Raw genomic sequence first — 15,509 nt, forward strand, 5'->3', positions numbered from 1 at the left:
TGTAAAGTGGGATCCGAATCACTATGAAAGAGAAAGATTTTAATGAAATGTAAGGTGAAAAGTACAACAAAAACATGTCCGAGGTGGGATTGGAACCCACGATGTCCGAGGTGGGATTGGAACCCACGATGCCTAGTATGTCGGTTCTGTAGCATACCACACGGCTACCCTGGCCGATAAAAACGAAATGAGGTAGTAATAAAATATTTCCAATGTGAATATGGTAATATCACATTGTACAAACATAATCATATGGTATGTAGGAGAGGAAATAAAAGAATATGTCACTCAACACGAAAGACAGAAACCAAGAAATTACTCTTCCAAATATTGATTAGATAATCGAGAACAAGTTTGCAGAATTAGAAAACACGTATTTCTTTCCTCGCGTGTATCATTTTGTTTTCGCGAGTTGTCTGCTTATTCATCGAGGCTACAGAAGTATAATGCAATATCCTCACTTGTTTCTAATGAATTCCTTTATTACCTTTTGTTTTCATATATTAGACTTCTCTATTGTAAATTTTCAGTACATGTAGCTCCAAGAGTATGCAACACTGTGCCACTACACTTCACTTTTATGTTTAGTGATAATAGTGCATTTTAAATCTCTGCACACTTGTATATGCAAATAAAAAAGTATGCTGAGTTAGCAACACTGTGGTTTTCGATAGGGCATTTTGTTCTCATTATTATTATTATTATTATAATTATTATTATTATTATTATTATTATTATTATTATTATTATTATTATTATTATTATTATTATTATTATTATTATTATTATTATTATTATTATTTTGCTTTAACGGTTTTTAAGGTATTTACTTTAAACGTACTTAATTTCATGGTATTATTTTTTGGATATTCAAATTTTGAAGCCCCGTAGCTCCTATCCTTCTGGTTCATAGCACCTTAAATTTTTGCTCATTTTCATTTCTCATGATGCTCTATCAGATCTGCTATCAGATTTTAGCGACAACTTGTGAGATCCTCGCGTGTGAGGAAGAAAAGACAGAATCTTATAAAATATTAAAATCTCTTTATTCCGAAAGTGCTCAATATTGGGATTTGCTTAAGTTGAAGGTGTGCTCTGCGATATACATTTTATTCACTAAAAATACATGTTTCAGCATTTAAAAATCCATGTTTGAAGGGGAAAAGGTGGACAATTTTTGCAATATTCAAATTTGCGGTTTTGTATTTATTACATGTTCCTATTCTCAGATACGAAATATCTGCTAGTATTGATAAAATTTAGCGACTATTTATTTTCTTACACAGTGATTGCCCTTACCTGCTGTGTCATCTAAGGTTTTGCTTGGGGGGAACACTCTCCGATATACATAGTTTTACATTTTTCATTAGTATGTTATAACCGACAGGAGTTCGAGTCGCTGTTCGGGCGGCCATTTATTTGTAACCGTCCTGAGTTCGTGGTCCATGTTTGGGCTGTCATTTATTTGTAACCACTTCAGTTCGTGTCGCTGTCCGTGGCTCGTGGTCCTACCAATAAGTATTCCTGATACTTGAACTTACCTGGACAGGACGATGAAGGACCTCTCCAAGAAAAGTTTACAAACTGTTTCCCAATCGCTCGTCGGTCTCAACAATGAGATGAGCATTAGACGCCGAGAGGTTCGGGCGTCTCGTCTCGAAAACCTCACGGACGATCAGACGGTCATCCAGATCATAACGCACACAAACGTCACTCATACAAGCAACGAAAATACACTAGATTAAATGACACTATACTTATTTATTAGAGCACTATTATATAAAAAAAAATAACGAAAAGAAATGAACACAACACTGGACACTAATAAATTTTGTCGCTGAAATTACGCTTTGCCCTTTTCGGACAATATAGCCCTTTATATATATATGATTATAATTCAAATATCACTACAAATGCTTCTCTCACACCATTGACACACTTGGGGGATTAGCACTGGGGAAAAGTTGTCTGGATCGTCCCACGATGAATCCAGTTGTTACGCTGAACAGTCCTGCAGCGTAAAGGTGAATCTTCAGCAAATAAATAAAAAGAAGGTCTCCACAGTGGAATACTGATATTGGAGGGCGCGTTTATAACTTTTTAGCGCACTAGGTTTGTGAACCTGGGACTTCACTAGTTGGGGCTAGCCGTAAGAAAACGTCCTTCACCGGCTAATAACTTTTGCCCCTTAACACAACTTAATGATTGATTCCCAACGCAACGTGCGTGGTGGCTGCGTACAACACCGGAGTCGAACTCCTCGAGCACCCAAGCTCAAGGTACGGGTTGCGATGATCAACTAAAAAAGGTTGGCAGTTCATTTCAAAAATCACTCAGTTAACTCACCTGTACGCACATACAAACAGAATATGGAAAAGAATTTACGTTAATTTTAGCCAACTGCCTATAATGCACTAGACACGGCGATAACACTGGCGTGAGAAAGTACAGATAACGAACTGCAAAAATTGTGAGGCTGGTGCCACTTTGGCCACTGGGACATCTGGTCAGCCCGTATTTCTCTAATCTATTGTAATGTTTCCATAAGTGATTAAAGAAAGCACTTAATTCAGTTCCCAATAACTGCAGAATATATACTGTGCATATAATAAGTCAGGGAGAAACACTGAAATGGTTAGTCACTAACTGAAATGTTCTCAGCAAAAGCAATGTTTTAAATATATATATAAAAAAGCGATGAAAGACTTCTTTGTCCAATTGTGTGGGAAAGAAGCAATTCCCACCGAAGAAAGAACTTATGTGCGTTGCAGAATAAAGTATAAATCGAAAATAATAATCACTTTCTTCACGAAATATACAGGGCGTCCACAAAAATTACTTCTATAACCTGGTGGCGGTTATAGATTTGGGGTCCGAAAGGGAACGACCTGTTAAGTGCACACGTAAACAGGTTGAGAACCCTTGGCCGTATAACGAAATATGAATAAAATTAGGTTTTTCACCTGAGATTTAAAATTAGTTAGTTGGCAACACTGTCATATGGTGTGAGACTTACATGCATAGACGTTGAATGGTTTTTCACCTGAAAAAGGGCTATTTAAAATAGTTAAAAACTTGTTCACTCACTACAACATGATGAGGTTCCTGCATGAGCAATGTCCAATCCAAGTGTTCCATGAAGTAATAAGATCCTCTTGAACAATTGGTGCAATTGGGTTTCCTTATCTTCCATTTCTTCACATATTGAAACCATGCTGTCTTCCTGTGTGAGTATCCTCCATGGTTCTTCAACGATGAGTTGATGAGGGGAGAAGGGGATTTTTTTTTTTTAACACTGGTGTGAGAAACGAGATATGGTTATAACACCTGTATGATAACTTCACTAAAAATGCGCAAAAAGCGTTCGTAGGGCTATTAAAATTCTTACTTTTTTTTTAAAAAAACAATAATATATATATATTTTTTTAAACACTTGTAAATACTTTTCGTAAAATGTTTTAAGTGTTCCGATTCGATCACTACATTTTGTATAATATGAAGTAAATATGCACACTCAATAACTATTCAAGAAAACATCGACTTAAAGAATTATCAAATATCTCAATAAAAATTAGTAAATATACTGATACCTGTATTTAAAATATTAAAATATGAATGACTATGCAAATAGCAAACATGTTAAACGTATTGAAATATTAAAATTATTATCAAAGTTTCGATGTTACTACAATATATTTGAAAAATATGAAAATCATAGAAAAAGTAAAATGAATGGAAATGTAAACACATGATAAACTGACAATATGTAAACAAAATAAGGTTTTCACCTGTATGTCCCTTTTTTTTTTTAACTGTGCCTCGTGTTGTTTGGCAGAAAGAACGAAAAATCGTTTTTCAAAAATAAAAAAAATAAATTTAAGTGTCAAAAATGACGTTCATAGTAATTCCAACAAACAAGCATGATTCTGCATATCAAAGAAAAAGATCGTGATTTCGTTGACATGTATGAAGAAAATTCGGCACGCCATAAGATCAAATGCCATCTGCTCGTCGAGATTTTAGTTCGATAATGCTCAATACAACAAATGATTTTATTCTGAAACATATTTATTATTAGCTTAGGCCTAGAATAATGGTTGTTGTACACTTCCAAAAACGTAAACATTGTAGGGTTACCAGAACATATGGGTATTATCTGCAAGAGAACTTATTAATAAAGCGTTGAAAACTATACAGTGTTGATCCAAGTTTTTTTAAAGGTCTGAATCAAGGAAGTTGACTCACTAGTCCAAACATTCCTGAAAATAAATGGTCATTATGCCATGAATTGACCAAAACTATTGGTGGGAAAATGTGTAATACTACACGTACTTACACACAAAATATGCCATCGACACCTGCGAGGCAAAACTAGAAACGAGAAAAGGCCTGCAACCATAGGCACTTACAAAATGTTTCTATACATAACTGAAATATCAACACTAATATTCAGTAAAATACACGTATGTTCCCTGGAACATAACGTACATCATCCACCTAGAATAAAGATGTGTAAACACACAAGATACAAATGCTCTCGTAGCATCGTAAAGATATGTCTCTATAAGACAAAACACATGAGACCTACCAAAAGAAAAACCTGGGATACAAACAAAAATATAGTCAACGACATTACAACTTTCTGGTCGGTCTGAAACATCAAGATTAAATTCCCTACAAAACAGTTGTAACAAGTTTCCTTAGGCATCTTCGCTACAAATATTCAAAATGGTCTTATTAACACATTAAAATTCAAAGTCGTCGAGCATATGAAATAATTGATAGAAAGTAATTTTCATAAAACGTTATGTTGCTGTTGGAAAGAAAGAAAATAAGTTTATTTTTGGGATCTATAACAATATCTCTAAGACGGCTGAAACCTCATAAATGATGGGCCATGTCGATTTTTGAAGAAAATTATCCGTCATTGGTAGTATGGCTGAAACCTAAAGGTTTGTATTCCAAAACCTTTGGCCATGTTGATTTCTGAAGGAAATCCTCCATACTGCTTGTTATGGTTGAAACCTAAAGATTTATATTCCAAAACCTTTGGCCATGTTGATTTTTTTTTTTAAATCCTCCATAACAAAAACAATTTTACTAATAAATTCCAAATAGTTTTGGGACATACTGTGACTAAAACAAACTTTCTCAAAATTAATATGAAAAATAAACATTACAACACATTAGCATACAAACGCACATAATAGAATTACGGTTCATAAACACAAATATTTACTGATATATCACTAGACAATAAATATACTCAAAAAATCTAACCTAAGAATACACATGTTAGTTACGGGTACCATAAAGGAAGAAGAGAAATGAAAAACTATATTTTGCGATTGATGGCGAAAATACAGTTAGCTATGGAATATCCAATGGATTAGCCACATCCATTTTTGAAACAGATCTGCAATTCCAGGAAATATTGCCTCCCTAAAAAAAAATATTTATATTTATCCCCATAAAATATCCTACCCGAAGAAGTTTCCCTACGGTCGTTCAGTGGTCTAGAGAAGACGAAAAAAAATGTTAATTAGAAATTACAAGAAATATAGAAGTTAAACATTTCCGCATACATATTAATATGAGGGGAAAAACGACCGTTCACCATCAGAATATCTGTTCATATAGTTCCTTCTAAAATAAAACGATTACTGCTTTCGTTCGGAGAACATACTATTCACACGACATTCCTGCACATACTATTGACCAACAAGGAAATGCCTGTTATCACTTGTTTAAGGCTTAGCCTACTTTCCGTTCTAAACTTTTCTCTTCGAACAAAATATATCATGTCACATCCTGGAAATTCAAATAAAGTCAAAATCGGGTAAATGACGTAAATGAGGTTCAACAAAATTACAGTAAACACTTCAAAATGAAAACGAAAACCTAAGATTTACACTGAAAAATAAATTTAACATTAATTATAAGTAACGTTTCATATTCTACGCATGAGATTACATACTAAGTTTCAATCACAAATATAAAATTTATATATATTTAACAACCAAAAGTTTTCTTATCCTGGGCATCTCGATACATTTTTTTTTCTAAAAGAAAATCAAACATTAATTCTAAATAACATGTAATAACATATTTAAGAATTTCGAAAGTGGGAAGGGATCCTAAAAGAATTTTTTAAAATTTTAAAACACAATAAAAATATATATATTATAACGCCAAAATATCTTCCCACTAGCTGGGGGTACGGAAATCTCGCCAAGATTTCAAATTGCTTTTGAAAATGCAATTCCCCTACGTATATAACGTAATTATTTACTAAAATCTTAAAATCAAACATCTAAAATGAAAACAAGAAAAATCAATAACATTAAACTAATAGTAAGTCATTAACAAGGTTTGCAACATTAGTATTCAATTTTGAGGTGCGACACGGAGTAAAGACCAAAAGAGGAAAAGAATCAACCAGCTGTACGTCGCTCGTCATTCGTAACCATAAACACAGGTGGTCGAAAATGCAGCGACTATCTTATCAAAATAAGAAAGAAAAACGTGTTATCTGCTCTTTGCTGAACAGTTACAAGCTAGAAGCAAAAATGAGTTTAAAAGAAATGCGTAGTTCTTCTTTTCGTGTCCAGGTGTTCTATCAAAAACTAAAAGCAAAAAGGAAGAAAAATGAATGAATGTCTATCGCTTAAAAGTTGAAAGAAAGATTAAAAGAAATGCGTTGCTTTCATGAAAGAAAAATTTGTATCAACACCCAAAGTCTTGGTTACTTTTTTTTTCTTTTCCTATGATTACTATTTCTATTTTGATAATTACGGTTTGTTCGTCTATTCCTATAGCGGTTACCTCTATGTACAAATCTATGTTTAATGTTACACAAATTGCGGTTCCTGTCTCGTTTGTGAGAACTCAGGTTACGTGGCCGTGATTTACGACTTCTTTTGTGTCTGTTATTCTTTCGTATGCGATCTTGGTTCTGATTCCCTTTAAATTTCGTATTGTTTAACATATGGTCTTGATATCTTTGCTTATTGCAATAACTGTAAACTCGTTTGTGCTTTTTCAATCTGTGGTTTGTGACAGCTGTTTTTATGCGCTTACGACCTCTGTCGTCTACAATCATATGTTCGCAATTTTCACTAGATTCTGAATGAATAAAATCATTATCAGATTTCTTACGAGGTTGGTTTAGACTACCTGTCTCTGGTTGGAGTTCAGATTCCTGCGTTTCCTTTTCATTAGGAGTGTTAGTCTCTAGCTCAGGTTCCAATTCCGGTGTTTCGTATCCAGTAGGAACATCTGACTGTAACTGGGGTTCACATTCCGATGTTTTGTTTTCAGTATTTACTATTTCCTGGTCGTTTTCGCAACATTCTTTCGGTACGGTGTCTAAACTCTGACCTGATTCATTATTTGGCTCGACAAAATTCTCTTTATTTTCATTCCTAACTTCTATCAACTGATAATGTTTCTTTCTTCCTTCTTCTACTAATTTGTTAATATCCTCATTAGTTAAACCCATTTTTTGTAAGAGTAAATCTAGTTTCTCATTAAATAAAGCTAGTTCTTTTTGTGTGTATGGCATCTTGAACAAGAATAAACTTAAAACGTACCATAAAATATACTATCACTAAAGAATATATGATTAAGATAACCTGAAAGAGATTTTTTTTTTCAGATTACTGGTTCTAAGCTGGAAAAGAAGTGATATATTGAAATATTTATCTTATGAGTATTCGAGCACCAACGGTCTCGATTCGGGTCGGTAGTTCGGGCGTCATTTATTTATAACCGACAGGAGTTCGAGTCGCTGTTCGGGCGGACATTTATTTGTAACCGTTTGGTGTTCGGGTCGCTGTTCGGGCGGCCATTTATTTGTAACCGCCCTGAGTTCGTGGTCCATGTTTGGGCTGTCATTTATTTGTAACCACTTCAGTTCGTGTCGCTGTCCGTGGCTCGTGGTCCTACCAATAATTATTCCTAATACTTGAACTTACCTGGACAGGACGATGAAGGACCTCTCCAAAAAAAGGTTACAAACTGTTTCCCAATCGCTCGTCGGTCTCAACAATGAGATGAGCATTAGACGCCGAGAGGTTCGGGCGTCTCGTCTCGAAAACCTCACGGACGATCAGACGGTCATCCAGATCATAACGCACACAAACATCACTCATACAAGCAACGAAAATACACTAGATTAAATGACACTATACTTATTTATTAGAGCACTATTATATAAAAAAATAACGAAAAGAAATGAACACAACACTGGACACTAATAAATTTTGTCGCTGAAATTACGCTTTGCCCTTTTCGGACAATATAGCCCTTTATATATATATGATTATAATTCAAATATCACTACAAATGCTTCTCTCACACCATTGACACACTTGGGGGATTAGCACTGGAGAAAAGTTGTCTGGATCGTCCCACGATGAATCCAGTTGTTACGCTGAACAGTCCTGCAGCGTAAAGGTGAATCTTCAGCAAATAAACAAAAAGAAGGTCTCCACAGTGGAATACTGATATTGGAGGGCGCGTGTATAACTTTTTAGCGCACTAGGTTTGTGAACCTGGGACTTCACTAGTTGGGGCTAGCCGTAAGAAAACGTCCTTCACCGGCTAATAACTTTTGCCCCTTAACACAACTTAATGATTGATTCCCAACGCAACGTGCGTGGTGGCTGCGTACAACACCGGAGTCGAACTCCTCGAGCACCCAAGCTCAAGGTACGGGTTGCGATTATCAACTAAAAAAGGTTGGCAGTTCATTTCAAAAATCACTCAGTTAACTCACCTGTACGCACATACAAACAGAATATGGAAAAGAATTTATGTTAATTTTAGCCAACTGCCTATAATGCACTAGACACGGCGATAACACTGGCGTGAAAAAGTGCAGATAACGAACTGCAAAAATTGTGAGGCTGGTGCCACTTTGGCCACTGGGACATCTGGTCAGCCCGTATTTCTCTAATCTATTGTAATGTTTCCATAAGTGATTAAAGAAAGCACTTAATTCAGTTCCCAATAACTGCAGAATATATACTGTGCATATAATAAGTCAGGGAGAAACACTGAAATGGTTAGTCACTAACTGAAATGTTCTCAGCAAAAGCAATGTTTTAAATATATATATATGAAAAAGCGATGAAAGACTTCTTTGTCCAATTGTGTGGGAAAGAAGCAATTCCCACCGAAGAAAGAACTTATGTGCGTTGCAGAATAAAGTATAAATCGAAAATAATAATCACTGTCTTCACGAAATATACAGGGCGTCCACAAAAATTACTTCTATAACCTGGTGGCGGTTATAATGTTATTATACTATGCACTAAAACGTTTGTACATCTCATACTAAGGGGAAGGGGAGATCGCTCACCTGCCCTTCAGAAATGACGCCCCTGCTTGCGCAAATTACTAAAGAACTAGTTTCTAGGATGAACATCTTTCCATATTGCTTTCTGTTCAAGAGTAAACAGAAAGACTGTGCTGTAATAGAATTTAGCGTCCTTTTCAACACCGGGTTTATATAAGACCTGAACATATTGTTTAACGTGGAATCCAAACCACATAAGCTCCCGTCGGGAATCGAATATAGATCTCCCACGTCGGCTTATACATTAGAGATACGAGGAAAAGCATTTGTAATTTTGTTTAATATATATGATCTAATGTACTATGTTACATAGCTGTGATATAATTTGCATTGAACTTTTTGGACCACTTTTTGTTACCAGAAGTGTGCAGGCACAATCCTATTTTATAGTATATCTATTTTGATCGTCAACCATCAGCCCTCTTTGCTGATATAGACCAGCAGTTTGTGCACTTGATCCTGAGTTTGATTCCCGGTTGAAGAGAATTGAACGCATTACGGGGGTTTGGTGGACTTCATCTTAAACTGTTGGTCCATATCTCATATTGCTTTGGTGCTGAAAAGAAACGCTGAACTTCAACAAATAAACAAGTAAGCTTTAATAACTGGCTTACTTTGTAATGGAATAATAACTGGCTTACTTTACATATTTTATTTCCTCCTCGCCGTAACCCAAACTACTGTTCAACCCAGGCTCATTGTTACCAAGCCAAATTCGTCTGATCGCTAGAGATGATCTTTAAATTGTCGAATGAAATTTTTTAGTCTATATATTCATTGTTAAAGAATAAGATACGAGGGTCACTACGAAAGTTTTGAGATACGCATTGTTGTGGCACAGTATTTGAATTCCAACAATTGCCCTCGGTAGTGGTATACAGAGCGAAGAAGCGAAGCAAGTTTCAACTCGCCTCGCTTATCGGCGTGGTCGTATCGCTTTCACTTGTTTGTTGATGTGAGCAGTATTCGGCTGTCTAGAATGGAGCGCGAAATGGAACATTTTCGGGCAATGATCCTTTACGATTTCAAAAGTGGTTTGAACGACACACAAAGCCTTGACCGTTTGCAGGGGGCATTTGGGGACCTTGCTCCTTCCCGTGTTACAATTTTTCGGTGGTTTGGTGAATTCAGAAGAGGCCGGACATCGCTTAAAGATGAAGAGAGAGCTGGACGTCCGGCAACAGCTGTGTCAGATGAAAACATTGCCGCTGTGGAACAAATGATTCGAGAAAATCCTCGAACAACTTTCAAGGACATTGAATCTACAGTGAACATTGGATAGCCAGCAATAACAAAAATTCTTCATGATCATCTTCGGCTCAGGAAGGTTTCATCTCGTTGGGTGCCTCACACTTTCACTGAACAGCACAAGCGTATGCGTGTGGAATGGTGTGAAGAAATGCTTGCAAGATTTGATGGAGGCAATTCTCGACGCGTCTCTGACATTGTTACTGGTGATGAGACTTGGATCTATCAATTTGACCCTGAAAATAAACGCCAGTCTACAGTTTGGATCTTTCCAGACGAAAATCCACTCACGAAAATGAAGCGACCGTGAAGTGTGGGGAAGAAGATGGTCGCAACTTTCTTCTCCAAATCTGGCCATGTTGCAAGTCTTCCACTTGAAGAACAAAGGACTGTTACTGCTCAATGGTACACCACTGTTTGCCAAACAAAAGTGTTCCAGAATCTTCGAGAACGGCGTCCAAGAACTGGATTGCATGGGATGCTGCTTCATAATGACAATGCGTCCGCACACACGTCCAACATCGCAATTCAGTTTTTAGAATCTACGGAGGTCAAACTTATGACTCATCCGCCGTATAGCCCTGACCTGGCCCCGTGTGATTTTTTTCTGTTCCCCAGGATTAAAGATCGCATGCGTGGGAAGAGATTTTGCAGCCCTGAAGAAGCTGTAGTGGCTTACGAGAATGAACTTTCAACACTTGAAGAAAAAGACTGGCAACACTGCTTCCAAAAGTGGTTTTCGAGGATGCAAAAGTGAGTACAGTGTAATGGTGAATACTTTGATGAAATGTAAGTGTTAAATTAATTTTAAGTATGTAAGTTATTTCAAATCTCAAAACTCTCGTAGTGACCCTCGTACAAGGAAACGTAAATTATAGGGCAACAATTCTCAAACTCTTTGGTTGATTGGAGTTTAACATTTCTTTTTAACACCGATACTGTACTAGGCAGTACTTTTTTTTTCAATGAGGTCAAAACTACATAGTGTTTTATCCAAGACAAGTATCCCTTTCTAACCGCACTCATAGAAAGCTTGCACTGTTACCACTTGGTCATAATGGGGATCACTAAGTGTTTAAGTAGTGGAGCACGTTTCAGGGGAGAACTAAATGAAATTTTGTTACTCTTATAGAATTTATTGATTTTGTGCTCAAGTGAAAAAGCACAGCTAACGTGCATACGACAGGATTCAATTCTCGACCTCGAGAGGTGCAATTAATTTCGGAGGTTAATCCAGCATTATAAGGCAATTTGAATTCGTTAGTGGCATCTTAAGTAACTTCTGAAATGAAAGGCAAGCGCAGCTCATACATTTACCAATTTATTAAATACCTATACTTTAAACATGTTATATATGGCACATGAAAGTGAACAATTTTTGTTTTGTCACTTAACAGCTTCACAACTTAAGAACTCGCGACTAAATGGCTATATTTGCAAGGCTGACACAAGCATCTCAAGAGATCTTGCAATCAAGTAGCTATGTTTGCAAGGTTGACATAGGCATCTCAAGAGACCTTTTGACTAAGTACCCCATGCCGTAAACGTCGCCAACAGCTAGTGGCCCACTTGCCGATAAATGTCGATCGTCGATATAGCGATGTGTCGAAGGATTGCTGCTAGTGTGCCACTAGTGGTAGGGTTTCATCGAGTCGAAACAGATGTCTACAGTCGGGGTGTTGGAAGTTACCCCCGCGTAGCAGCGAGGACTTCATTTTGGTCTGCGCTCCTTCGATTCGTCGCGGAGAATCGCAAAGGGACCAACTCGAACTATCGCCAGTCATGTGCAGTTGGTTATTATTGTATATTATTTTTTCCTGAGGAAATGTTCCTAAAGTGAGCTCCGAGTGTCGAGAGCAGGGGGGGGGGGGGTCTGCCTCTACATCATGAAGTGAAAAATCTTGAGATGAGTGTGTATAATTGTATGAATTTAGATGGTAACTATCACCGATCATTAGAAAGTGAGTATGGGAGAACTATGAAATAAAGTAAATAGTCGCACGTCATTTTGTTATAAAATTCCATGGCAAATGCATTTTATCTGATCCCAAACAGTTATCGTCGAATATACACAGTTAAAGGCGCACTCTAATTGGACAAATTAAAAAGACCTCAACGATTTATCCCTCTACAAGTGAGGTTTTCTGTATCTCCTCCGTGGCGAAGTCGGAAGAACACGAGCTTAGTAATCATAAGGCTGGTCGTTCACGCCTACCCCGGCGTACTTTTTCAGCACTATAAAGTTTTTTTTTTTTTTTTTTTTTTTTTTTTTTAATGTTCACCTTAATGTAAACAAATCAAGCATATAGGCGATTTAACATATTGTGGGGAGTAATTTTGTGATTCATTGGCGTTTCGTTACGCCTCTGCCTCTGGTGGGCTGCTGGTGATATAATTTTAAAAATGGAAGTGGGGTACCGCGGATCGTCGCTGCGGGACCGCTAATTTTTGGCAAAATGTTGCTAATTAGTCATCGGTGGTCCACCGACGCTTACGGCATGGGGTAGCTACATATAAAAAGTGACACGGGTAGACATCTCATACTATGTATGTGAGAAAGATCATTTCAAGGCATTCATGTACGTATAAACAATATCTTTGTTCTCGTACCCGTTCCCTGGACAACTCTTATTATGGCCAAAGGGGATTTGTTACTGGTTGGTCTTTTATGCTTTAGGCTAGTGTCTAAACCCTGCAGATTTCATCCTCATTCGCTCCCATCTATAGTAGTATGACTAATATATTCGTTAGGGTTGGTTCTAACCCCCCAACCCTCATATGTATGGTGAAAACTATTGTTGGTTGAATAGCTTTAAATATCTCTTTATTACGCAGCGTTTAATCCATCTCATTCGCATTGGGCTGTTGTTTCTTCTTATTTTCAGTCCTTGCTCGGGAGACGTAAGATATGTTAGTAATTTCTCTGTTCTCAGCTTTCATAACTCGAAACGACTAGGGTTGTTAACGGAAACGAAACCGCAGTCTACTTCTGTTTTCCCGAAAAACTATGAAATTCTCTAATAAAAAATGATTTCTGACTCTGTACCGAGACCAGTTTTCCGAGAAAATAGTTTCCGGAGCTGTGTTCGAAATTATATCGAAGTAAAAGCAAAATTACAGAAGAAAGAAAAAACTTGTAACAAAATAGACGTTAATGGTTCCCTCGAGTTATCGTTTCGTAGTTACTGAACATCGTTTGCAACTTGTAACGATTTTTAGCTCACGATGTTGGCAAATGTTGGTGGTGGGGGGAGCATGGTGGCTCAATGGTAGAGCGGTTATCTCACGTTTTGAACCGTGGAGTCCCTGGTTCGATTCTCGCCCAAGTAAGTTGTGGTTGACAACATCGTGTCCATAGGTTTTGTCAGGGTACTCCCACTTCCTCATTCCACCATTTTTTCCATCATTCACTTGCTTTATTAATCGTCTTCCTTAGCCTAAAGGGTTTAATGTTGGACGTTAAACTGGAAATATTTCATTTCATTTCCATGTTTTTGCAAATGGTGTCAGTGTTTCGGTTATCTTTCTGAAACGTTCCGAATTGTGGTTTTCGATTCGGTGAACAGAACCGATATGTTGAAATATTTCGGATATCTTTCCGAACCACGAAATTAAAACGTTTACGTAGGTTCCAGGACCGGAACCCAAAATATTTTCAGTTTTGTTAACCATTCACACCCTTGAACACTGCTAGTATAGTGACAGAGAATCATCATTGACAAGTTAAATGAAAGTAGTCAGTCGTAGAATTGATTGAATCGTTGTTAGAATTTATTAATGAAATAAATACAGAATATGTATAAGTTAAGATTGCTTTGTAACTGTTAATTAATACTTTTTTTACAGGTACTATTTATCGACGTTTTGAACCGTTATTAATACAGTCACTTGGAAACCCATTTGTATTTCGGTGCATAGATGGCATTCATATAGACGGAAACAACAGAGGATTTTCAAGGATTATATACAAGTGAGTAGTTACGTTTTTAATAATTGTGTCTAAGTCGATATAGGTCTTATTGCAAAGTGAAAACTGTGTACGGTTAATATGATCTTGCAATGTTGCAATGCGTTCAACCTCTTCGTCCTTCCTGTTGGGAATGGCTCCAAGTGAGACTTTTCATATATTTCAATGTGAAGTCTCATCTGGAGGTCAATTACTTTATGTACGAAGATTTCCACCCGGTGTGAAACCAACTTCTTCAGATCTTTAAAAGAAGCTTTTTGAGGTGTCTTTTATCCACTAAATTTTGGAAACATACCACCTAAAGATTTCTTCAGCCCTAAAAACAGATGGGTAATCGCTAGATGATAGGTCATGCAAGTACGTAGGATGTAGAAGTAATTTCCAACGCAAATAGTTTAAAATATTTTTTGACCGGCCATATAGGGTCTTGATTGTTCTGTTGCAATAAAGGTCTCGCATGCAATTTTCCAGAACTGTTTTTGATAAGTGCTTGTTGTAATGGCCAGATAAAAGTTTGTAATAGTACTCCCCATTTATTGTGGTTTTCTTTTGATAGGCAACCTATTAAGATTATGCTATCACAATCCCAGAAAACAATAATCATTACATTGCCCACAAGAAGAAAATGCGTAAGCGTTCTTCTGGTCTTCACCATTCTTAAGATCATTTCGGTTAAAGTACGGAATCAGGTTTCATATGTTGTTATTAACCTACATCAGAGTTGATCACCATAAAATTACCAAAGATCTTGAAGGTGACGACAAGTTTTCACTTTGTCAGCTGACCCCAACAATCGAAGTTCCTGACGAGCTGTCATGGACTTGACTAGTTCCAGCAATTGTTGTTAATAGTCCAGGATTCTGTTGCTGTTTAGAAATTCCTAGAACTTCGGAAATATTGTTCTACATGTAGTAAAAAGTATAATTATATTAA

General features: G+C 36.8%; 1 protein-coding gene across 4 annotated transcripts in view; it reads left to right on the forward strand.

Moving 5' to 3' along the window:
- Positions 1-15,509, forward strand: part of LOC145690674 (SET domain-containing protein 9-like) — a 78,323-nt gene that overhangs the window by 21,687 nt on the left and 41,127 nt on the right. For all 4 annotated transcript variants that reach the window (XR_014132255.1, XM_081765811.1, XM_081765813.1 and 1 more), the window contains exon 5: positions 14,456-14,579. Coding sequence is in view for 3 of the 4 variants with exons in the window: in XM_081765811.1 (XP_081621937.1) it covers positions 14,456-14,579 (124 nt within the window). In the remaining variant the exon portion in view is untranslated. The remainder of the gene's footprint in view (positions 1-14,455; positions 14,580-15,509) is intronic.

This window comes from Thermobia domestica, chromosome 7, assembly GCF_964235325.1.
Source record: "Thermobia domestica chromosome 7, izTheDome1.hap1.1, whole genome shotgun sequence".
NCBI lineage: Eukaryota > Metazoa > Arthropoda > Insecta > Zygentoma > Lepismatidae > Thermobia > Thermobia domestica.